Below are 24,767 nucleotides of genomic sequence, written 5' to 3' on the forward strand. Positions count from 1 at the left end.
GGGCGACCCCGCCTGGGATCAGTAATGGTCCTCCGTTTCTTGGAGGCGCAGCCTAGCCGAGGGAGGGAAGGATTTGAGCGACGGAGCCACTCTGGCCAACCCGTGGCTGGAATATCCCTGGGTCTCCTTTCCTGGCTTTCTCAGAGGAGCCTTCTTTTGCGATAGTGGGTAACTCCCTCCTTGCCCTTTGGGGAAGGGAATTAACGTTAGCGTTTCCTGTGCGCAGGTACCATGCCCAACATATTACACGTTCAACGCATTTATTTTTTGCTACCATGTGTGAAATGATGATTATCATCCTGGTTCTACTGATGAGGAAAATCTCAGAGGGTACTTGCTAGTAAGGAGAAGAACAAAGATTTTGTCCAACTGAAGAAAACGGAAACCTAAAAGTTCCGAGTTGAGTTTTATTCCAGGACCTTACTGAGGACTATCCTCTCAGCTCTGAGGAACTGCTCCAAAGAGGTAAGGGAGGAGCCAGGATATATAGCAGTTTTTGCTGGAAAAAAATATATATATATATTTGAACATCAAAACATTATTGCTAATCACAAAAAAACAGACATTTCAAGTTAATGATTTTAGGGCTTTTCTATATATGGGAAGATGCAAGAGTCTGGGCTTGTTTAAATTGTTCTTTAGATATGCAACTTAACTATCGAGCCAGTATCCAGAGAACAGAATGTTTCCTGTATTTTTCCATCTTGAATTTCCCTCAAGGCACACCTTGGTAGGGAGTAGGAGGGCCTGGTGGCTGCAGTGGCTGATAACTTGATGGCCGGCAGCATTTGTTGTTTACCAAATGGCAGGCAAGGTTCCCTTTCCACAGGGCCCCGTCTTTTTTTTTTTTTTTTTTTTGGCCACGCCCAGCGGCTTGTGTGATCTCAGTTCCCTCACCAAGGATCGAACCCAAGCCATGGCAGTGAAAGCCCGGAATCCTAACCACTAGGCCACCAGGGAGCTCCCGCACAGGGCCCCCTCTTGGTCATAAATTCGACCAAGGTTTGGGAGGCTTTTCATGGTCAATTTGTCATGGAATTCTCATTCCTAGGTCAGAGGAAGATTTCATTGATCAGCCACCCAATGTGCTGTTTCTGTTTATTTTTTTTTTAATTTTTAAAATTTTTATTTGGTTGTGCCAGTTGGGGCAGATGTGCTCGTTAGTTGCGGCTCACCGGCTCCTTAGTTGTGGCATGCGAACTCTTAGTTGCGGCATGCATGTGGGACCTTAGTTCCCTGACCAGGGGTTGAACCCAGGCTCCCTGCATTGGGAACACACAGTCTTAACCACTGTGCCACCAGGGAAGTCCACCAATGTATTATTTTTGGATTGGGCCCTATTAATAACCTAAAATTCTCTGGATCGTGTGTTTTACTAGTCTATTCCTATAATCCAGGAAATGTTTTCCCTTGTTGCTTCTCCATATCTAGAGTCTCACTGTTAAAATTATTATTTTATTTTTTTTTTTTGCGGTACTTGGGCCTCTCACTGTTGTGGCCTCTCCCGTTGTGGAGCACAGGCTCCGGACGCGCAGGCTCAGCGGCCATGGCTCACGGAACCAGCCGCTCCGCGGCATGTGGGATCTTCCCAGACCGGGGCACGAGCCCGTGTCCCCTGCATCGGCAGGCGGACTCTCAACCACTGCGCCACCAGGGAAGCCCTGTTAAAATTATTTGACATAGAGTTATGTATATGATCAATTGCCTCAAGACATTTAGCCATCATTAATTTTGTTGGAGGCCTGATGATACATTAGGTAATGCAAGAGGTAACAATCTTATAAAATAGACAGGATATAAGTAATATAGCTAGTAACATTAATAAGGTCATAGTACAGCAGAGAGAGACACAAGGCATAAGCAATTTGAGAACAACATAAAGAGAACAAATTTCAATGATTAGTATAACTAGTTGTAACCTGGTCGCAAGAAGCCATCAAGTCCAGAGGGGAGCTAGCTAGAGAAGCCAAATTCTGGAGGGATCAGGCAGAGAGAAAAAGAGCAATGTTTCATCTTCATTTACAATACAGAGGTATACTTTATCAACTTTTTGTAGGTCATAGCATAAGAGGAAAGGTTTTCTGGAAAACAGAGATTAAAAGCCAGCCAGTAACATTTTAGACAAAAAGTCATAAAATTATAAATCATATTTATCAGTTCATTCAGTCCCATGTAATTCCTTTTAATCTGGAAGAAGCCATCAGGTTTCCTGTTAGAGTTTTGTGATTTTTTTATCCAGTTTAGTGGTAAGATCTAAAAGTCATCAAAAGTCTTATTTGTCAAAAAGTCCTTTTTATGAATTTCCTTGAAGATCTTCATTTTATAAAAGCATCAGAGTAAAACAATGTCTATAAGTGACAGAAGACTTAAAATGGCATGGTTGAGGGACTTCCCTGGTGGTGCAGTGGTTAAGAATCCAGCTGCCAATGCAGGGGACACGGGTTCGAGCCCTGGTCTGGGAAGATCCCACATGCTGCAGAGCAACTAAGCCCGTGCACCACAACTACTGAGCCTGTGCTCTAGAGCCCGCAAGCCACAACTACTGGGCCCGCATGCCACAACTACTGAAGCCTGTGCACCTAGAGCCCGTGCTCCGCAACAACAGAAGCCACCGCAATGAGAAGCCCACGCACCGCAACGAAGAGTAGCCCCCGCTCACCACAACTAGAGAAAGCCCGCACACAGCAACGAAGACCCAATGCAGCCAAAAATAAAAATATAAATAAATAAATTTATTTTTAAAAATGGCATGGTTGAAATTGATATAAATGATCTCAGTTGAAACTCATCTTCAGAGTTCCTATGAGGATGATTATCCTTCCAGAGTCATTATGAGGACGTTTCAGAAGGTTGAGCAGCTTGCCCAGAACCTGTTAGTAAAGGCAGGGATGAGATTTGAACCTGGAATGTCCCCTGTGTTGCACTGGCAGCTCTAAATTGGGTTTTGAAAGTCTTCGAGATTAATTTCTCCTTGTTTCATGCTCAGTGAGGGGCAATGCCTGAAAGTACAACTTCCGATTATAGTTAGTACACATGGACTTCACCTTATAGACTGACAAACCTCACCTTTGCCTAAGATGTCATTGCGCCATAAACCCAGACTTGAGCAAGCAGTGTACTTAATCCTGGGAGAAGGTAATGAGTCCTGAAGGATTTACCTTAACAGATTCATGTAGGCTAGTTCCAACCTGTCCCTTTCTTTTCTTTCTTTTTTTTTTTTTTTGCGGTATGCGGGCCTCTCACTGCTGCGGCCTCTCCGGTTGTGGAGCACAGGCTCCGGACGCACAGGCCCAGCGGCCACGGCCCACGAGCCCAGCCGCTCCGCGGCATGCGGGATCCTCCCGGACCGGGACACGAACCCGCGTCCCCTGCATCGGCTGGCGGACTCTCAACCACTGCGCCACCAGGGAAGCCCTCCCTTTAAAAAAAAAAATAATAAATTTATTTATTTTATTTTTGGCTGCGTTGGGTCTTCGTTGCTGCGCGGGCTTTCTCTGGTTGCAGAGAGCGGGGGCTACTCTTCGTTGCGCGCAGGCTTCTCACTGTGGTGGCTTCTCTTGTTGCGGAGCACGGGCTCTAGGCTTGCAGGCTTCAGTAGTTGCAGCACGCAGGCTCAGTACTTGTGGCTCGTGGGCTCTAGAGCGCAGGCTCAGTAGTTGTGGCACACAGGCTTAGTTGCTCCGCAGCATGTGGGATCTTCCCGGACCAGGGCTAGAACCAGTGTCCCCTGCATTGGCAGGCGGATTCTTAACCAGTGCGCCACCAGGGAAGTCCCCAACCTGTCCCTTTCTAAGTAAAGTAATTCACAGGCACCTTCCTGATTACTTCTATATCCTGCTCTCTGAAGGGGGAATTCAAGGCCCGCACACACCTTATCATTTAGTACATCTCCCCCTTTTTTTTCCTCTGTCTCCTGCCTCTGCTCACCCTGCATGGCCAACACTCGGAGGAAAAGAGATATCTTCCATCATAAGCCTTCACAGCATGTGACCCAGGTGCCCCATACTCCTGGAATCTGTCTGAGAAATAGTGGATTTGAACTGGGGGGGCCTCATCCCCAGGGATGGAGCCTGGCACAGGGACTACCCAGCTCTCCCACACCTTTGCCTCTCCCTGTTTGTCTGATGGGTCCACTGGTTGGCTTTCAGGGCATACTTTCTCTTGAATATTTCCCCACTCTCAGTGCAGGGAAAAGGCCTCTCAGCAGAGTGGATGCGCTCTTGGCTGAGCAGGAGGGAGGAGTAGAAGCAGATGCCAACTGCAGGGAGAACGTTTCTTGCCTGTGTAAGGGCTGTAAATGGCCAAGGAAGCCTCTGGCGGAAGCACCGCCCCCAGTCACAACACCAGCAGGGCTTCCTTCCCGTGTGGGTGAGCTGGTGCCAGAGCACGTTTTCCTGGCAAGCACTTTGTAGGCAGTAGTGGCGGTGCTTACCCAATGCATGAGCCCATGTTGGCTGGGGGGTGGGGGGGATGGGCATATGTAGAGTGGCACCCACAATCTGTGCACGTACGTCTGCACTTGTGGATGTAGAGGACCTGTTTGAGTGGAAGTGGCGGTCATAGGGCACAGGTGTGTCCTGCGTGGAGCAGCTGGTGCTAGCCCAAGTGAGGCCTCTGGGAAAAGTGGATGCCACATGACCATAAACATGGGGACGGTAACCAGAGTGGACCTACCTGCATCTGACAGTGCGGGGAACGCAAAGAGCTGCCCACAGTCCAGACATGAATAGGACTTCTCCCTTCTATGGGTGGCCAGTGCTCTAATTATTCAAATCAACAGCCACACTGGATCCAGGGGAAGATTGCAGGGTGCTGTGAACCACATAGCTCTCTCTCTCTGGGAAGCAGGCAGTTGTCCATGGAGATGGAGCAGCACATGAGACTGAGTACCCATTCATCCAAGGCGCAGGGGTCTGAGTGTGACCCCCTCGTCCAGAGATACCCCACCTGCCTCAGGTACAAGTTTCCCCTTTTCAGGAAAAGTACCATCCCTTCTTCCTCACTCAGGGCCTCCAAAACTGTATAGTGTTCTCATAAGAAAGTGCTGAATTCTTTTCATAGGGAAGCTAACACCTCTCCCTGGTTAAAGACCTTAGATGTGGGCATTTCAGTGAAACCATTTCTCAAACTGAGACCTCAGTGCCTTTTAAGCACACAAAAACACCTGTTGCCATCTTAATTGGAAGGTGGCAAGTCATTAAATTACTTATATTGAGGGGTCTAGGCAGCTTCAAATGGCAGGGTACTTCCTTAGAGGCAAGGGTGGGCCAAGAAACCTGACAAAGTGAACTGGCCCCTCTGCAAGGCCAATCAGAAACATGGCAGTGTCTAGGCTTAAATTAGCTAAAAGTTAAAATTCCCTTCCTCAGTCACACTAGCCACATTTTAAGTTCTAAATAGCCACATGTGGATAGTGGCTTCTATGTTGGACAGCAGAGATACAGCACATTCTCATAACTGAAGAAAGCTCTGTTGGACAGCAATGCTCTAAGCAGAAAGAAGGCAAAAGATCTCAATCCCCAACAGAGCTGCCTCACCCCAAACCCACAGTGTGGACAGTGGGACCAGCTTCCCTTGAAGGCAAGGAGGACGCCAGGTGTGGTAAAGAGAATTTGGGAAGAGAGGGTTCACTGGATTCGTACTAACTGGGGTCTTTAAAGAGAAGGGCTGCGGAAGGTAGCGGGAGGGGCTCCTGGGAGAAAGGGCCGCCTGGCTCACTCCCAAGAGAGGCTGACTTCCAGCTCAGCTCAGTTTTCCTCACCTATCCCAGATCCTGGGCCCCTCGGCCCCTCCTCGGGATCCTTGGCCTCCGAGCTCCATGCCTCCTTCCTTCCCTCCATCCAGGAGATGAGGGCCGGTTTGGGACCTGCAAATCCTAGGGGAGAAGGGCCAACAGCGGACAGGGTGAGAGGATGGAGCCTAGAGAAGGTGCTTCCTCTGCTGGGGTGGGGTGCAGCCTCCCGATCACTCGGAGAGAAGACCCGTCCCAACAATAGACACACTCTCAGGCGCGCCCGGACCGAAGCCTAAAGGTCGCCCGGTCACAAGAAAAAGGTTAAAGGGGAGGGCTGGGCCTCAGCGAGCGCACCCAGGTGGCCGTAGGTCTCCCGCATCACGTCCCGATACAGGGCCCTCTGCGCGGGCCGCAGACACCCCCACTCCTCCGGGAAGAAGTACACGGCCACGTCCGCGAAGCTCACGGCGCCCGGCCTCCCTCGCCCGGACCAGGCCTCCCCCTGCCCGCCGGCAAGGAGCGGGTCCGGGGGCAGCGCCGTGGGTCCAGAGCTTCTCCCCGGGTTCGCCGCTGGGCGCCGGGTTCTGGACGCAGCGGGGCTAAGCCGGCCTCTGCTCGGACGCAAAGCGTCGCCGAGGAGGCCCGAAAGGCTCCGCGACCAGCCTCTCCTGGGGCCAGTGAAAACCCCTCCGATGTTACTCTCACGGGTCCTGCAAGGACCGGGGTTAGAGCCTGGGAAGATGCCTTCGGGCGCAGTGGAAGCGCGGTTGAATCTCACCCACCGCTAGGCGGCGCCGGGGCCCTAAACTCTTCGCCCTGAAGTGTCATGGCGCTGCTGAGCTTCACGCCCTTCTCCCTCCCGCGCACTGTGATTGGGCGGTGTCCGGCAGAAGGCAAAGAGCCAGTGTCCTGATTGGGTCTGAGAGAATCGTTCCGGTTGGAAGGAAGCCAGCAATAGAGTTGAGGGCAGGCCATCTTCCTGGAGGCCCAGCCAGCCACTGTTCAGCACCTGCTCGGCCGCAGGTGTTGTGTTGGGTGTACGTGCCAAGGGACAGCGGCGCAGCTCTGCTGCCCAAGAGTTCACAGCACCGGCCTCCTCCCTGGCCTGGCGCTCGGCCCCGCTCTCGCCAGAGCCTCGTCTGCGTTGCTCTAGGATTCCCTGCCGCCTTTACACCCAGACTTGGACGATGGTCAAACATTTATTAAGCACCCACTGGATTGAGCACAGTTGTAGGCGCTGGGTAGAGAGCAGGGAGCTACTCAAAGTGACCTCGGCCGTGGAGGTTACTTACATTCCTCTCCACAGCCTTCCAGATGCTTAGGTCTCCACTGGACTTGACTCAAGGTTTAGTCCTGGAGCACCTGAGGCTCTCCATGTCTGAAGTGATTTAACATGGCATCTCCAACTATAATGCTTGGGACCAGAAAGAGGTGGCTCTAGGGGTGCCTTCTCCAAGTGGTGCTTACAACCTACTGAGGGAGACAGATACACACAGGTCTAGTTGCCTAGGGCACTGGAAAAGCCCCCAGTGGAGCCAGCAGCCCCCAGGTAGTAAAGGCATCATAATGCAGTACAGACTTCACTTCTAGCTTAGTAGTGTCCTCTGTAAGCATCTGAGAGTACGACAGTAGGCCTCTTGCATATTTCACCTCAGATGATGGTCGTATTTCCAATGTATTTACCTGTTAAGATTTATATGGAATCTACCATGAGAAGGGCACAGTGACACACCCCAGGGAATAAGATAGTCTCTCACCTCCGAGTTGAGCACAGAAAAAGATAACCATTGTGAAACAATTAAGAAGAAAGCGAGGACTTCCCTGGTGGCGCAGTGGTTAAGAATCTGCCTGCCAATGCAGGGGACACGGGTTCCAGCCCTGGTCCAGGAAGATTCCACATGCCGTAGAGCAACTAAGCCCATGTGCCACAACTACTGAGCCTGCGCTCTAGAGCCTGTGAGCTACAACTACTGAGCCCCCATGCCACAACTACTGAAGCCTGTGCACCTAGAGCCCATGCTCCACAACAAGAGAAGCCACCACAATGAGAAGCCCGCACACTGCAACGAAGAGTAGCCCCAGCTCGTCACAAGTAGAGAAAGCCTGCAACGAAGACCCAACACTGCCAAAAATAAATTAATAAATAAAATAATTAATTAATTAAAAACAGAAGAAAGGGAAAAAAACTGGCTGAAACATAAAGAGCTAGAGAAATTGCACTAAAAGTAGGTGTTTAAAACAGATGATTAGATAAGCCTGTCTTCAATAGTCAAAAAACTCTACTGTCCTCACACACATTAAGATGGCTACTATTATAAAAAAAACAACAACAACAAGTGCAGGTGAGGATGTGGAGTAACTAGAATTCTTGTGCACTGTTGGTGGGAATGTAGAATGGTGCAGTTGCTCTGGAAAACATTATAGTGGTTCATCAAAAAATTAAAAATAGAATTACTTTATGATCCAAAAATTCCACTTTGGGTATATACCCTAAAGAATTCAAAGCAGTGTCTTGAGGAGATATTGATGCACACACGTTTATGGCAGCATTATTCACAATAGTCAAGAGGTGGAAGAAACCCCGGTGTCCATGGACCAATGAATGGATAAAGAAAATGTGGTGTTTACATACAATTGAATATTATCCAGCCATGAAAAGTTAGGAAACATGACATGTGCTACAACTTGGAGGAAACTTGAGGACATTAAGTGAAATAAGCCAGTCACAAAATGATAAATATGTATGATTCCACTTATATGAGGTATCTAAAGTAGCCAATTTCATAGAAACAGAAAGTAGAATGGTGGTTGGGTGATTACCATGGGCTGAGGAGAGGGGAATACGGGGAGTTTTTTAATAAGTATATGTTACTGAGTCTAAGCTCGTACTGCTCACCACAGGACAGGCCAATAATTGAGAGAGGAGTTGCTGGGGCAAGGAATAACGACTTTATTCAGAAAGCCAGCTGACCAAGAAGATGGTGGGTTTGTGCCCAAAGAACCATCTTGCCTGAGTTACAACTCAGGCTCCTTTTATACAAAAATGGGAGGGAGTAAAGCAAAATACTTCCTGATTCCCATCTGCCTCCAAAGGGGATGTGTTAATTTCTTCCTCCCACAGTCATTCACAGGTGGGCCTGGTCAGGATGTTTTCTGTGAGCTAAACAAAGGTATTTAGCTTAATGCTCATTACCTGGCAAGCAGAGTTCCCAGAGATGGGCCACTATGTATAATGTAAGCTTAGAGGCAACATCTCTTTAGTGATTAACTTGTGATAGAATACAAAAGGTTCTTCCCTATTACATACAGAGTTCCAGTTTTGCAGGATGAGAAAGGTCTGGAGATTGGTTGCACAACAATGTGAGTATTCTTAACACTACTGAACTGTACACTTAAAAATGGTCAAGATGATAAATTTTATGTTGTGTGAATTTTACCACAAATAAAAATAAAAACAAATACCTAACAAAATACAAGAGAAGACCAAATCCAACACACAGAAAGGATTATATAGCATGATTGGATGGGAGTTAGCCCAGGCGTGCAAGGTTGATTTAACATCTGAAAATCAATTCATGTAATACATCATATGTCAATAAAATAAGGACAAAAACCATAGGATCATCTTAACAGATATGCAAAAAGAACTTGACAACATCCAACACCCCTTCATAATAAAAACACTCAACAACTAGAAATAAAAGGGAAAGTCCTCAACTTGATGAAAGACTGAATGATTTTCCCATAAGGTCAGGAACAAGATAAGGAGGCCCACTCTTTTCATTTCTATTCTATTCACCAATATTATTCTCATTATTACATACTATAATATATATATATATATTTTTTTCTCATCACTTCCATTTTATTCTGTTACATTATACTGTTCTAGGCAGAACAATTAGGCAAGATTACGAAATAAAAGCCATCCAGATTGGAGAGATGTAAAACTCTTGCTATATGTAGGTGACACGATATACAAACTCCTAAGGAATTCATTGAAAAAAATTAGTACAGCCATTTTGTAAGACTGTCAATTTCTTAGAAAAATAAACATACTCTTATTATATGATCCAGCAATTATGCTTCTTGGTATTTACCCAAAGGAGTTGATAACTTACGTCCACACAAAAACCTGCACACGGATGTTTACAGCAACTGTATTCATAATTGCCAAAGCTTGTGGGCTTCCCTGGTGGCGCAGTGGTTGAGAGTCCGCCTGCCGATGCACGGGACACGGGTTCGTGCCTCGGTCCGGGAAGACCCCACATGCTGCGGAGCGGTTGGGCCCGTGAGCCGTGGCCTCTGAGCCTGTGCGTCCGGAGCCTGTGCTCCGCAAAGGGAGAGGTCACAGCAGTGAGAGGCCCGCATACCGAAAAAAAAAAAAATAATAATAATAATTGCCAAAGCTTGGAAGCAACCAAGATGACCTTCAGTAAGTGAATGGATAAATAAACTGTGGTACATCCATACAGTGAAATATTAGCGCTAAAAAGAAATGAGCTTTCAGGCCATGAAAAGATATGCAGAGACCTCAAATGCATATTACTAAGTGATTATTGTATGATTCCAACTATATGACATTCTGGAAAAGGCAAAACCATGGAGACAATAAAAAGATCAGTGGTTTCCAGGGGTTGGGAAAAGGAGGAATGAATAGTTGGAGCACAGAGGATTTTTAGGGTAATGAAACTATTGCACATGATACTATAATAATGGTGGATACACGTCATTATGCATTTGTCAAAAGTCATAGAAGTACAACACCAAAAGTGAATCTTAATGTGAACTATGGACTTTGAGTGATAATGATGAGTCAATGTAGGTTCATAGATTGTAACAAATGTGCCACTCTGGTATGGGTTGTTGATAGTGGGGGAGGCTGGGGGGAGGGCAGAGGAATATGGGAACTCTGTACATTCAGCTCAATTCTACTGTGAACTCTAAACTACTCTAAAACTAAAATCTATTTAAAAAATTCTAAATAATGATTCATGTTATAACACGGATGAACTTTAAAAACATGCCAAGTGAAATAAGCCGGATAAAAAAAGACCACATGTCTTATGATTCCATTTACATGAAATGTCCAGAAAAGGCAAATCTACAGAGAGATAAAGTAGATCAGTGGTTGCCAGGGGATGGAGGAGAGGAGAATGGGGAGTGATGGCTGGGGAGTTTCTTTCTGGAGTGATGACAATGTGTTTAGTTGATTGTGGTGATGGTTTCATAACTCTAAATATACTAAAGAACATTGAATTTTACACTTTAAATGGGTGAATTACTTGGTATGTGAATAACATTTCAATACAGCCGTTTTAAAAAGAAACTATGCTGTAGTCATAGACAAAGCAAGATGGTCATAGTAAATTATTTAAAAAAAAAAGGCTTTCAAGAGACACTCTAGGACAGTCCCTCCCCAAGCCTCAGCCCACTATCCCCTCTGTTCCCCTCAGCTCCAGGTATTTTGCCCTGAGTAGTCCGCATCTGCAGTTCTAGCCCAAGAACTGGCTTACGTACATCGTGAATAGATGAATAAAGAGTGAGCAAAAATGGGCAAAGGGAGACCACTAAAGGGCCTCACGGAGCGCCCTCAGGTGGCCATAGGGCTCTAGTATCACTTTCGGTAAAAGGCCCTTCTGCGCCTCGGATTTCACCACTTCTCCAAGAAGAAATACTCCGCCGCGCGGCAAAGTTACACAGCTCACAGCCTCCTCGGCTCGGATCCAGGCTCTGGGCTGCAGATGGGGAACGGGACTAGGGCGGCGCTTGAATTCTTCCAGTCCCCAGGTCCTAGATGCCCCAATCCAAGAGCTACTCTCTTTTCCGGACCAAGGAGACACTGCCCTGCTAGACCCGGTGTCTGAGCCAGCCCGGATTTGGCTTTGCGTGGGGCCAAGCTGCGGCCCAAACAGAGGAATCACAACGTCATGGGTCACTCTGGTACTCAGAGTGGACAATGGTACCGGAAAACGCCCTAAGAGAATATGGCGGCGACCTGCCTTCACAACCATCATTCAGATGCAGTCGGAAGCTGGTCATTCTTTCCCCCTAGCTGGTCTTACCAAATAAGAGCCAGCTCCGAATACTCAGCTCCAGCTCTTAAAATTCCTAACCCCTCATTGGTGCTTGCGGAGATTAGCTTGAGGAGGTGGCTTTTGACAGCGCCCGGTGACTGGACTGTTCCCATCACGGAAATAACTAAGTACGTGCTGATTGGCCTCTTGGGCCAGACTCTAGGACGCTGTTGCTAGGTAACGCCTGACAGGAGGCCGGGTTCGCAAGAACAGGATCAGGAGTCTCCGGAGGTTACCATGTAGCGAGCCCGCATTGGTCAGCGTCCTCTGGGCTATTCCACCTCAGCTCCTTCTGTTCTGCTGACCCACAAGGCCTCGGAGAGTGCGTCCTGGCCGCAAAATTAACTGGGTTCCTGTCCTGAAAGAAGCCAGTAGGGAGCTGAGCACCTTTGTGGAACTTCTACATTGCCCCAGGTGCACAACCACCTTCTTAGAATCATCTAACCCTGATCAACGCTCCATGTGAGGGTAGGGACTGTGGTCTCTATTTAATAAGAACATTGAGGTTCATTAAGATTTGTGCACTTTCGTGTATTATATTATTCTTTAAAAAAAAGTAATGTATATCTCAATATGTAAATGCTTGGGCAGGGCTTTGCCAAAGGATTTAGTGAAGCAATCATATGGAAATATGCTTGCACTACATATAGGATTTCTATGAACACAGCAGCTACAAACTCAGGCTGTCACAGATGGGTTGTGTTGCTGATTCAAATTCAAGTGTGGCCATCTGTGCAATGATTTTCCAAAATGGCAAATAATTCTTGGCAAAGTTCCAAACAAAACAAAATACAGTCTTTCCTCCATTTATACAGGCCTTTCTGGAAAAGTCAGGATTAAAACTGTACTTGTAAGTTCGTGCTTCTATATAAAATAAATATAGGTTCTGTACTCAGATAATTACAAACCTGTTTTCACCTACACGCATGTCCACGGGGCATTCTGAGCATGGTAGAGGACAAGGGACACTTTTTCACTGAGCAGGGCTGGCTGGTTTTGAGCAAGACAGCTGATACCCCTGGGCCCACCCATTATCCATAGATAAGGAAGGATCCCTTATCTATGTCGATTAGAAATTGTCCATTCTCCCGCTTTGGAAGGTAAGCTCCTTGAGGAGAGAGACTTTGCATGTTTTTTTCCCCCATGGATTTGTCCTAAACTACAGGTACATAATAGACTCGGGACTGGCATGGGAAAACCATGAGAAGGAAGGACTCGGGTAACAGGATTTTAGGTCATATGCTAGCAACAGGAGTAAAGTGTAGTTGAATAGTCAACTAAAATATCTAGAAAAAAATAAGAAGCTCTCAGCTCATCAACCATGTGAAAATGTTTAGCAGCCAGTTAGATGTGCAGGCCTAGAGGAGGATTTCTCAATCGCAGTACTATTAATATTTTGAGTCAGAGAATTCTTTGTTGTGAGGCGCTGTCCTGTGCATGGTAGGATGTTTAGTGGAAGCATCCCTAGCCTCTACCCCACTAGATGTCAGTAGCGCACACATACCCCTCCCTGGACCTTCCGTTCCCCCCCACCCCCACCCCCATGCTGGACAACCAAAAAATGTCTCTATACATTGCCAAACACCCCCTGAGGGGTGGGGTAGTGGGGAGTCACCCCCCCAAGTGGGGAATCACTGGCCTAGAGGATATAATGACAGTTGGAACCAAGGAAAAGAGGTTGGATGCCCGAACCTTGGGAAAATGTTTGTTTTTTTTTTTATTTTTAAAAAAATTTAATTTTGGCTGCATTGGGTCTTCGTTGCTGTGCATGGGCTTTCTTTAGTTGCGGTGAGCAGGGGCTACTCTTCGTTGTGGCGCACGGGCTTCTCATGGTGGTGGCTTCTCTTGCTGCGGAGCACGGGTTCTAGGCGCACGGGCCTCAGTAGTTGTGGCTCACAGGCTCTATAGCACAGGCTCAGTAGCTGTGGCGAATGGGCCCAGCTGCTCTGCAGCATGTGGGATCTTCCTCGACCAGGGCTCGAACCCGTGTCCCTAGCATCGGCAGGCGGATTCTTAATCACTGCGCCATCAGGGAAGCCCCAACATATTTATTCTAAAAGGCATGCATTAGTTCTGAGAGGCTGACACCCAATTATTTGCAGCCTCCTGAGTTTTGTCCTCTGGTCCTTTGCACAGTTGGGATGACCCATGCACAGTCTCCCCACCGACCCCCTTTCCCTCAGTTCTTAGATGATTCATCACCTTCTCTGAGGTTTCTCTAGCTCTGCTTATGTGCACTTTTGGGAACCTGCATATAAGCTGAGTTTAGCATTTATCTCACTACGCCCTGGTCTGTTTACTTGTCTCTCTGTGGACAAGAACTCTCACTGTCTTGCTCACCACAGTATTTTTTGTGTCTGGCATGTGGTTTGAGTTTTAAAAATGTGTTTAGCAAATAAATGGACATGTCATCCCATATTTATAGCCTTCTTTTTTTATTGATTTATTTATTTTTGGCTGCGTTGGGTCTTCTTTGCTGCGCACAGGTTTTCTCTAGTTGCGGTGAGTGGGGGCTACTGTTCGTTGTGGTGCGCGGGCTTCTCATTGCGGTGGCTTCTCTTGTTGTGGAACATGGGCTCTAGGAGCACAGGCTTCAGTAGTTGTGGCTCGTGGGTTCTAGAGCGCAGGCTTAGCAGTTGTGGCGCATGGGCCACGTTGCTCTGCAGCATGTGGGATCCTCCCGGGCCAGGGCTCGAACCCATGTCCCCTGCCTTGGCAGGCGGATTCTTAACCATTGCACCACCAGGGAAGCCCTAGAGCCTTCTTGACCAGCCAGGGCCCTTGCCTCTCATGTCTAGGCCTCTTTCTCTGGAGGAAAGGTCATAGCCAGGTGAATGTATTTTGTGTGTGTCGTGGACCTCCCTGCCTCGGCATTGCCACTGTTACCACTGCCCCTCTGCCTTCTCAGCCTATAGTATCAGGTACAGTCATTTCTAGAAACTTCTACCTGGACTTGTTTTCTGAGTGTTGTCTAGAGCTGGCCTCCACCTGAAACCACAGGATGTCAGGAATGGTCTTTAGATAACATGGCAGCTGTCTAGCCCAACTTTCTCCACTTCAGTTGAGCCAGCTGTCCTCACAGGCACCATCTGCTCTCATTTATTATTTTTTTCTCAGGTGCGATAGGAGCATTCAAAATGCATTTAAGGAATATGTCTGCAATGCAGATTTTAAACCTCTCTCAAAAATGGCCTACTCTCTGAAATATCTGCATAGTAATTACAGTAGGAACTTTCAAGATTCATATATTCCATTTTCTTTAGTGCTAAAACACTAGTATTTTTGTTGGTGATGGTATAAGTGTGGGTACAATTGGGAGAATCCACATAGCAATTTCAACAAGCAGAAGTTTATTAAACAGAATTATTGGGAGTCCCCAATAATTGGGGTGGCTTAGTGGTTAGGATTCTGGGCTTTCACTGCTGTGGCCCAGGTTCAATCCCTGGTCAGGGAACTGAGATCCCGCAAACCATGCGGCGCAGCCAAAAAAAAGAATCATCGGGACTTTCCGGGTGGTCCAGTGGTCCCTCCCAATGCAGGGGACATGGGTTCAGCCTCTGGATGGGGAACTGGGATCCCACATGCCACGGGGCAACTAAGCCCCCGCACTCTGGAGCAACCAAGCCTCTACGCTCTGGAGCCCATGCACCACAACTAGAGAAAAGCCCACGCACGGCAACGAAGATCCTGTGTGCCATGACTAGGACCTGATTCAGCCAAATAAATAAATAAATAACATTTAAAAATACTTTTAAAAAAAGAATGATCAACTAAAAAAGGGAATTAGAGAAATGAGGGATTGGATTATGTATTAGTTTCCTAGGGCTGCCATGACAAATTACCACGAATTGGGTGCCTTAAGACAACATAAATCTATTCTCTCGTAGTTCTGGAGACTAGAATCCTGAAATCAAGGCATCAGCAGGGCCATACTCCCTTTGAGACCCTAGGGGGAATCTTTCTGTGCCTCTTCCTAGCTTCTGGTGGTTTGCTGGTGATCTCTGGCATTCCTTAGATTTGTACATGCATCACTCTAATCTCTGCCTCTGTTACCACATGGCATTCTTCTTGCATGTCTCTTTGTGTGTCTTCACATGGCCTTCTCCTTTCCACAAGTCTGTGTCCAAACTTCCTTCTTCTTACAAGGACACCAGTAATTGGATTGAGGCCCAACCAAATACAGTATGATTTCAATGATTATGTCTGCAAAGACTCTATTTCCAAATAAGGTCACAGTCACAGGAACTGGGACACAATTCTGAGGGACACAATTCCGCCTGCTATAGATAGTAAGAAGGAAAGAGAATTCTAAAGAATGCAGGAATAGCAGCTATAAGAGCAGCCACTACCCCTCAGCCGGAGATACTGCACCTAAGAAAGAGCCTGTACCTGGGCCTCCCTGGAGCTGAGATCCAGAATTTTGGGTGGAGAACACAGAAGTCACTGGAGTGTCACCCTGGTGGAACATGCTGGAAATCTTCCCTCTAGGGTGCCAGGGAAAACTGTTCATGGGAAGGTGTCTCACCAGAGGCACTGCACCATTGAACTGTCCAAGGGGTGCACCAGGGGAAGCTGCTGGCATCTGGGTGCCGCTGACCACTACATACTTCAGGAGCCTGCCAATAGGGCTCATGGGAACCAGGAAGCAAAGCCCTTCCTTCCTGCAACGTCTCCCCAACTCTCTACTGACAAAACATTCATTGTACCAGCTGGGAAAGAAAAAGTAGTTAAAGGGCCCAGATCCATTTTCACACAGCAGGCAAAAAGAATGAATTTTTTTCCAAGAGGTAATAAATGAATAATTGGCACAGTGACATACATCTGTTTCAGATACTAATAGGTAGCTCCCTTTACACTTCTTGACTCTCTCTCTAATCCTCCCAATGTTCTTCCTCCCCCTGACATCCTCACCATAAGCCCTATCACTTTTTTTCTGGCCGCACTGTGGGGTAAGTGGCATCTTAGTTCCCTGACCAGGGATTGAACCCATGCCCCCTGCAGGGGAAGTGAGGAGTCTTAACCACTGGACCGCCAGGGAAGTCCAGGCCCTATCACTTTACCATTCAGTTCCTCCAAACTTGACACCTGCCTATCATACCCACTTAAAAAACAAATAAATAAAAAATAAAAGGAGGTGAGGATAGTAGTGGTGGCAGATGGTTCTAGACTGGGGAAGACGAGCTAGACAATGGGCAGGACCACTTTTCCCAGATAAATAAAAATTCTAGCAAGTAGCTGACCAGAGTGGAAGAGCCCCCAGAGGTGGTCTTGAAAGCTCCTCACCAGGGGAACTAAATTGGACAGGAGTGTGCTGGCACCTGGTGGACTAAATACTTCAGGGTGGAGGGGACTGAGGCTGAGGGAAGCAGCAGAGGCAACGGCAACCTTGTACACAGGCATATAAACTCCAAACTCCTAGGGACAGGCACCTGTCTGTTCCCACAGCATGGCACACAGGTAATGAAATTTTGTTGAATGGTTGATGCGAACCAGAGTAGCAACCCAAACCCAAGACTTCCTGTCATTTCTCTGGGGTGGTTCTTGGCAAAGGGCTATAACTGAACATCCCTCCATCTCAACACCCTGCAGCCACAACCCAACCCAATCCTCCCTGGCTGATCTAGAGCTCAGGCTAGAGGCTTCTACAGAGAAAGATACTGAGCAGAGCAGCTGGCTTGAGGACCAGAAGGGATAGAGCACTCTGAGGGAAAGCGGCAGTTTTTATCATCCTCTTTTTACCTGCAGCCTGAGACTTAACTTACTTATCAGGCACTTTCAGATGTGCCTTCTCACTTGATCTTCTATTTTGAGGCAGGCATGACAGGGTTTATTGTTCCCATTTTACAAATGAGACCTCTAAGGCCAGGAACAGTTAAGCAGATGTGAGCCCAGAGCCTAAAGGGGTCCAGAGTTTCTTAAGAATAGATACACGGATGTGCCAATCTCCAGCCACATCACCTGTCCCGTAGGAGGCTGGGTGAGGCCTCTTGCCACTGGATCAGCACACATTGGCCACGCCTGGGGTGTGTACACAGGTGGTGGATAAGGTAAGAGTTTTTGAAATGGTAGTCACAAAGAGGTGACTGGAAATCCTCCCTCTAGGGTTATTTCCAGAGGCAAGGCCGTGAGGGTGTGAAGGCTCGTCACTGCTGGCCTGGGCTGAGGGCCAAGAAACCGCAGTCCACCTTATTCAATTTGATGAACTCCAGCACCCCAAGTTAGGATCATAGGGCTGGGCCCTCCCCGCCAGATTCTCAGGCCTTTTCTTTAGGCTACTTCCTTTGCCCTCAAAACTCAGATCAGGCTTGCTCGGCCCTTGAAAGGTTTTCATTGCCCTGGAGTCTGGGAAACACCTGTGTATTTAAGCAGGAAAGTGAAAGCCTACAGGGGCCCTCTCAACTCATCAAAGTTGAGAGGGATCTCTACTCACAGCTGGAAGCATCACCATACCAGCAGGGAACATCCTCAAGCACCTGTGTAGCCGGCCCTGCTCCAGCGGGGAGAGAGAACACTTCTAGTTGGAAGAGCTGTTGCTTATTCGCACCAGAAGTCTCACCATGCATTTCCAGAGGCCCCAGCAGGCCTTGTGCTACAGAGAGTCACTGTAGTCCCAGAGACCTATCTGGATGAGTCCTTGGTTAGAGTCGGGAGTCTTCATTTTCCACACCAACTCTTACCGATGCTGTTCTTTCCATATCTTCCTTTCTGGATCATTACTCTTATCACTCAATCCCATAAAAGAGAATTATGCTGGGCTGAGTAGGTCACTCCACACCTTCATCTCAGACCCAGGATTCTAGCCTCCAGGCTTTTTTGTTCTATCAAGAAAATAAATACTAGGGAATCCCCTGACGGTCTAGTGGTTAGGACTCCCAGCTTCCACTGTAGGGGGCAGGGGCTCGATCCCTGGTCGGGGAATTAAGATCCCGCATGCCCTGGGAGCGCGGCCAAAAATAAATAATTTTTTTAAATAAAGAAAAAAAAGAAGAGTACTAGTTTGGACCAGGGAATCCTGGGGAAGGAGAACTAGTGGAGGCATGGGCTTTGGTTAGGCAGTGAGGGCGCCTTCACAGTACAAGAAGCCAGTACATGCCCACTACCTCCCCACCAACAGCAGGCTCCTGGTATAAAATTTCCGTGACGCAGCCTCTCTAAGCAGCAGGATTCCATCCCCGATCCCCTACTACTAAGGACTATTTACACACCCCATCAGCCAGGCCCCTCTTGAAAGAGGGCTCGTGGGAGCACCAGAGAAAAGCGGAGCCATCAAGCACACCAAGGTGGTTACTGGTCTCCTGCAATGACGCCTCTGTACTGAGCCCTCTATAGAACACTCGGGTAAAGTGAAGCTCAATGCCCCACCCTCTTCCCCACTTTGACTGAGCCCAGTCTCTCCACGCCACCGTGCGAGCAAAGGAGCCTGAGGCGGCACCAGCCCTAGCCAAACTCTTCCCTGCAACGTGGGAACCCGGTTCAGGAGCCTTCGATGGTACTGGAAACGGGCTCAATGGGGCCTCTCTAGGAAATTGGGAATTTCACATATCGTTAGCACTCAGTTCACGTTTATTGGCCTAAAAACGAAAGAACCGGAAGATGCCCTTAAAAAACGTGGCGGCAACCTAGCTTCAGGACAGTTGCCTCAATAGCTCGAGAAACTTGCCATAGTCTTCGGCCACTCACTGACCGGAGAAGATGACGCCGTCCGGTCTACTTCGGTTCATCTGGTTCAGCGCAATCTGCCCTCAATTATAATGGCGGCGCTGCCAAATTTGGCTCCTTGCCCCTAGGGATGATGGCCGCCAGGCGGCTTCACTTAGTTTCTCACCACCCCGGAAGACGGGGACCGGCGATTGGGCGGTGCCCCAGGGCTTCGAGAAGAAGGCCCTCGGCGGTTGGGCAGTGCTGGGTAAGGCTAGTTTTAAAGGAGCCGGAGGTGGGAGCCGTCGAAGACCCGGGATCCGCGGGAGGCGGCGGTGAGCGGCGCGCGGGGGAGGGCACCGAACGGCTGCAGAGAGGGCGGGAGGAGGGAGGGAAAGAAACTTTTGAACCATCTGGTCCCCGGCTGGGGAGAGAGCTGGGCGGGGATCAGGGGAGGGCGGAGGGAGGGGGTCTGTGGGCGGGACCTCCCGGGATTGGAGTGAAGGGGGGGGGTATCTGCTTGACAGTGGATCCCCAGGGATCCGGACTGAGTTCCTGATGCTCAAGCTCGGGCCGCCCCTGTCTGAGTGGAGCTTTGAGGAGCCGAAGCTCACAGGGAGAGGAGGATCCTCGCGCGGCGTCTGTTTGGAGGAACCGCGCTGTAGGAGTCTTTCCGCGGGGGTCTAGTCTAGGGGATCTAGTGGGAGTGGGGAACCGTCGGCGTGTGGGAGTATTGCTTCGGAGTCCTCGGCCACTCGCTGGGGGTGGATGAGAATTGAAGAGGGTTTCGGCGGAAACTGAACCTCCGAGGACCGGGATCCCTGCTGATCCCGGGGAAATCTCCGGGCGGAATCTGCAGGGACAAAGGCCCCAGGAGGCTCGGGCCGTGGGAGAACGGGGGCCGCAGCAATCCAGGTTTTCGCGGCCCAGACAGGGCGCGAGTGATCCGCTGGTCGCTGCGGCGGCAGCGGGAAGACACCCGTTCCTGGCAGCCAGGCGGGGGCGCCCTTACGCGCCCCAGGGCTCCGGACCGTGAGCTACCGGGAGCCGCGGGCGGACCATGAAGGGCGGAGCCCCACGGGAGGGGCTGGCCTTCACTCCCGGCTCCCCCGCTCCCCCCCCCACCCCAGGCTGGAGCCTGGGATCCCCCAGGGACTCCCCGGAGCCGCCGCTTCCCCCATGGACTTGCCCGGGGACTCCAGGTGAGAGCGCACCCCGCCCGCCTGTCTTGAGCCCGGGAAACCGGGAGCCTGGTGGCCGTACCGGGGAAACCACAGAGCCAACAACAGGCTCAGGCGACCGTCCTCTGCTTCTCTCATCCTCCAGCCCTCCTGGCCGGCAGGGTCTGTGCCGCCAGCCCCTGGCTCGAGCGCTATGGGGAGCCAGGAGCCCCAAACGGCCGAAGCTGCAGCCCCTCGGGGCCCCTTCGCCGTTGGAAAAAGCCTCTCGGCGGGTCCTGGCCGTGGTCCTGGAAGATGTCATGGCTGCCCACATGGTGAGCCCCTTGAACTGAGAGGCCCCCTTCTCCCTCAGGTCCCCTCAGTACCAAAGTCAAACTAGATCACTAGTGAGGATAACTGAGGTCCAAACACCTCACACTCACACTCGTCCATCAGGCAGCCTCCCTAATGCTAGATTTTTTTTTTTGTCTTTTGTTTTTCCTTGGCTCTCACTCCAGCCTGGAATTGGGCAGTGTCTCCAGTGCCCATTCCCCACTACCAACTCTGTTGGGCTGAAACCACATCCCTACAACTCTTAAGTATGAGAAACCCTTCTGCTTTCTTCCCAGGCCAACTTCTAGGCAATCCTTGGGAAGCAGGCTGAGGACTTTGGCTCCATTGCACAGATTAGAAAAACTGAGGCCCCAAATAGGGCAGTGACTCACTCCAGGTCACCCTCTCCTTTTCATTTCTTCAAATAGCCTGGGTGACATTATCCAGCTCCCACACCAGCAGCTCAGGACACTGTCATATCTGGTCCTTAATTGAGGGCCATCACTGACCTCTTCTTTGGGGATCTTGAATGAATTCTAGCCACGATTTGTGTCATTTTTGTGGCATAGGGCACTGTTAGGCACAGGGAGGTCCTGTCCAGCCTCATTCCATCACCTTGCTCTTGACACTTCCTCCTCCCCTAGGTCCCCCTCGTGCCCCAAGAGGAGATCTCCACCCCACGGCACTGCAGCAACCGTCGGGATTCTGTCCACAGCCATCCACCTGCCTCACCACCCCGACAGGCCACGTGGTCCCCACAAGCCAGGTGAGCATGGCAGGATGGGGGGTAAGCTGGGAACACAGCTGAGCCCCACTGATATTCCTGGTCCCTCTCTAGGCCTCCCGACCCACTGCACTTATGCCGAGAGCCCTTGAGCCGTGTGCATCGGCCCCCTTCCACACTGAGGCGGCGATCAAGGACAACACCTGGCCCAGAGGAGGGCCCTTCACAAAAGGTGGACCAGGCCCCCCAGCCCACTCTGGTGGTGATGCTAGAGGACATTGCCAGCTCCAGACCCCCAGCAGAGGTATGGAAACTTCAGGGAAAGATGTCAGGAGTTCAGCTGGGGGCAGGCATGCCAGTGGGCATAGAAGACAGGGGTAGGAGGGCTGTGTCTGGGGTGGATTTTGCTCAGAGCAAGGAGGACAGCATTTTAGGGCGGAAGACACTGTCTGAGCAAAGACCTATATGAAAAAGTCTTTAGTGTGAACCCAGGCAGGAATCTGGAGACCGAGAGAGTCGGGATGTGGGAAGCTACGGAGACCACAGGGGGCTTCCCTGCCTCCTCACAACCATCCCCTGTTTATATCCAGGGCTTTGCCGATGAGACTCCCAACTTCACCGTCCCAGCGAGAAGGTGAGAGGGCTGGGGAAGGGATTATCAAGATGTGCAGGCAACAGCCATTATCCAGGCAGCCAGAGCTAGGGACATCAGAATTTACATGTCCAGTCCTTCCTTGTAGCACTTTCAGAAGGCTTAAGGGACAGGGGATGTGCTGGCTCAGGTGGGATCTGAATCTGGAAGCTTCCTCAGCCTTTTACTTGCCACTTCACCCCAGAACTGAGCCAAGGATGATGGTTCACCAGCCAAAGCCTCCACCCAGGGACGTGGAACCCTCATTCCAGCCATCTGCCCTGTCTGCAAACCCTCTGGAGAGCCCACCACCAGGTAAGGACTCAGATGGATGAGACTTGGGGTTCTGGAACATTCTAGATGAGCTTAGAAGTGTGAGGTGACGAGTTGGGGATGGGGCTTAACCCCCTCCCGGGGCAGAGCTTGGTGTATGAAGATGGGGTTTAGACTTCAGAGACCTGAAGCTTAACTTCTGAATTTAGGGCTTGGTATTTTAGGGATGGGCTTATTCCTCTGTGGGCAAAGATTAGTGTTTGGGGAGGGACTAAGGCTACTGAAGTGGGGCTTAGACACCTGCAGCTGAGGAATACCCACCTGACCCTCTCCTTTCCTCAGCCCCAGATCCTGTTCTGGAGCTCCCATCGACCCCACCGCCATCCAGCCTTTTACGCCCCCGCCTCAGTCCCTGGGGCTTGGCCCCCCTCTTCCATTCCGTCCGCTCCAAGCTGGAGAGCTTTGCTGACATCTTCCTCACACCCAACAAAGCCCCACGGCCCCCGCCCCCATCACCCCCCATGAAGTTGGAGTTGAAGATTGCCATCTCAGAGGCCGAGCAGTCTGGGGCTGCTGAGGGCACTGCATCTGTCAGTCCCCGGCCCCCTATCCGCCAATGGCGGGCCCAAGACCAGAATCCCCCAGCACCTCTCCCTAAGCCCTCTCTGGGCCGAAGCCACTCCTGCCCTGATCTGGGGCCCCCTGGCCCAGATACCTGCAGCTGGCCCCCTGCTCCACCCCACCCAAGCCGGCCACGGCCTCGGCGGCACACTGTGGGTGGTGGAGAGATGGCCCGAGCCCCGCCACCCCCTCGGCCCTGTCTCCGGAAAGAGGTCTTCCCTCTTGGAGGAGTGGGAGGCTCTCCTCCCCTCGTCACATCTTGCTCGTCTACCACGTCCACTTCTTCCTTCTCTGAACCTGCAGAACCCAGGTAGTGCTCTTGATAAACCCTCCTTAAAGCTCTGGCCATAGTCTGGGCCCAGCCTCCTTCCCTAGTATCCAGTGGGCAGGAGATGGGGATGTTGCTGTGAATGCTGTTTGGCCCTGAGCTTTGACCTTCTCTGCAGGTTGAGCTCAACCAAGAGGAAGGAGCCAAGGGCCTCAGAAGACCAGGTGCTTTCAGACCCCAAGACCAAGGTAGAGGTACAGATGAAGGGGGAGGAGACAAGTGGGAGCCTGAGCCCATGCTGCACTTTTACACTCTGCCCCGTTTTTGCAGACCATGGGAAAGGTTTCTCGATTCAGAATACGCAGGACACCGGCCCGTTCTCAACCAAACCTTACACCAATGGGGCTGCCTCGACCAATCAGGTGAGAGGCTTCTTGTGCATGGAGCTGCCTTGGCCAAACAGGTGTAGGCTCAGATCCCCTGAGTGTGGCTTCATCTCCTCTCAGGGAGCACAGTCCAGCTTGGAGGAGTCAATTTGGTCTGGACATGGTTTATGCTTAGAACCATTTGTCTGCCTCAGGCAGCACTCCTGGCATGTCCTAGAAACTGAAATACAGACCAGGCCTTGATTATCCCTTCTCCAGGCCCACTGGCCCCAGGTTTCTTAGAGGCCTCTGCTCCTCTTTGCTCACAGGTTGAACAAGAAGGAGTTCAGCTTGGAAGAAATTTACACCAACAAGAATTACCAGTCACCCACAACCAGGAGGTGAGAAACTTTGAAAGCTTGGGGGTGACAGAGGGAAATCTGGAACCAGGGGGCGTGCTGGTAACCAGCACTCCTCCCTGCCTGGTCCAGGACCTTTGAGACCATCTTTGAGGAACCCCGGGAGCGCAACGGGACTCTGATTTTCACCAGCTCAAGGAAGCTCCGGCGAACTGTAGAGTTTCGGGACAGTAGTCTTCCTCGATCCCGGCGGCCATCTCGCGGGGCCCGGGCTGCAGCTGGCAGGACCCTTACTCCCAATCTGGCCCCCAGCCCAGATGTAGGACCCCTGCTGCAGCAGCGACTGCAGGAGCTGGATGCCTTGCTCCTGGAGGAGGAGGAAGGGGATCGAGAGCGGCCCCATCGGACTTAGAAGCTCCATCTGTTTGTCCATCCATCCTGGAGGGAGGGGAAGTCTCTGAGACAGTTATATTTTTTTCTCTGTGTTTCTAGTAAAGTTTTCGATATGTTTCTGATTCTTTTGTATGTCTCTAGCTGAGTTTGAGATTAACTGGCAGTACTGGCTGATGTTTCTACTTTGGCAC

General features: G+C 50.1%; 2 protein-coding genes across 6 annotated transcripts; one reads left to right on the forward strand and one right to left on the reverse strand.

Annotated features, from left to right (window-relative positions):
* Positions 1-5,534: 5,534 nt before the first annotated feature.
* LOC116740487 lies at positions 5,535-20,511 on the reverse strand. The gene is made up of 6 exons (XM_032606129.1): positions 20,491-20,511; positions 20,165-20,434; positions 19,637-19,723; positions 19,496-19,547; positions 6,089-6,478; positions 5,535-5,875 (listed from the first exon to the last, which is right to left on the reverse strand). Exons 1-6 carry the CDS (start codon positions 20,509-20,511, stop codon positions 5,748-5,750), a joined length of 948 nt encoding a protein of 315 aa, XP_032462020.1. The 3' UTR covers positions 5,535-5,747.
* PRR14 (proline rich 14) lies at positions 19,661-24,698 on the forward strand. 5 transcript variants are annotated; one of them, XM_032607039.1, is made up of 12 exons: positions 19,661-19,784; positions 20,580-20,651; positions 20,776-20,944; positions 21,587-21,708; positions 21,781-21,970; positions 22,257-22,300; positions 22,503-22,612; positions 22,913-23,501; positions 23,638-23,713; positions 23,790-23,881; positions 24,154-24,225; positions 24,316-24,698. In XM_032607039.1, the coding sequence occupies exons 2-12, from the start codon at positions 20,629-20,631 to the stop codon at positions 24,593-24,595; spliced, it is 1,767 nt and encodes a 588-aa protein (XP_032462930.1). In that variant the 5' UTR covers positions 19,661-19,784; positions 20,580-20,628; the 3' UTR covers positions 24,596-24,698. The 5 variants fall into 5 exon arrangements, with proteins under 5 accessions (XP_032462930.1, XP_032462933.1, XP_032462932.1 ...); XM_032607042.1 differs by having other exon boundaries at positions 23,638-23,683; XM_032607041.1 differs by having other exon boundaries at positions 19,662-19,784; positions 23,638-23,707.
* The last annotated feature ends 69 nt before the right edge of the window (positions 24,699-24,767 follow it).

Source organism: Phocoena sinus, chromosome 15 (assembly GCF_008692025.1).
Source record: "Phocoena sinus isolate mPhoSin1 chromosome 15, mPhoSin1.pri, whole genome shotgun sequence".
NCBI classification, from domain to species: Eukaryota; Metazoa; Chordata; class Mammalia; order Artiodactyla; family Phocoenidae; genus Phocoena; species Phocoena sinus.

Coding starts and splice junctions, on each gene's coding strand:
- LOC116740487 (XM_032606129.1), bottom strand. CDS start 20,511: ATGGTCCGCCCGCGGCTCCCG. Junction 19,724..20,164: donor AATACTCCCACACGCCGACG/GTTCCCCACTCC, acceptor CTTTAAAACTAG/CCTTACCCAGCACTGCCCAA. Junction 5,876..6,088: donor GGAGACCTACGGCCACCTGG/GTGCGCTCGCTG, acceptor CTTCTCCCCTAG/GATTTGCAGGTCCCAAACCG.
- PRR14 (XM_032607039.1), top strand. CDS start 20,629: ATGGACTTGCCCGGGGACTCCAG. Junction 22,301..22,502: donor TTCACCGTCCCAGCGAGAAG/GTGAGAGGGCTG, acceptor ACTTCACCCCAG/AACTGAGCCAAGGATGATGG. Junction 23,882..24,153: donor GGGCTGCCTCGACCAATCAG/GTGAGAGGCTTC, acceptor CTTTGCTCACAG/GTTGAACAAGAAGGAGTTCA.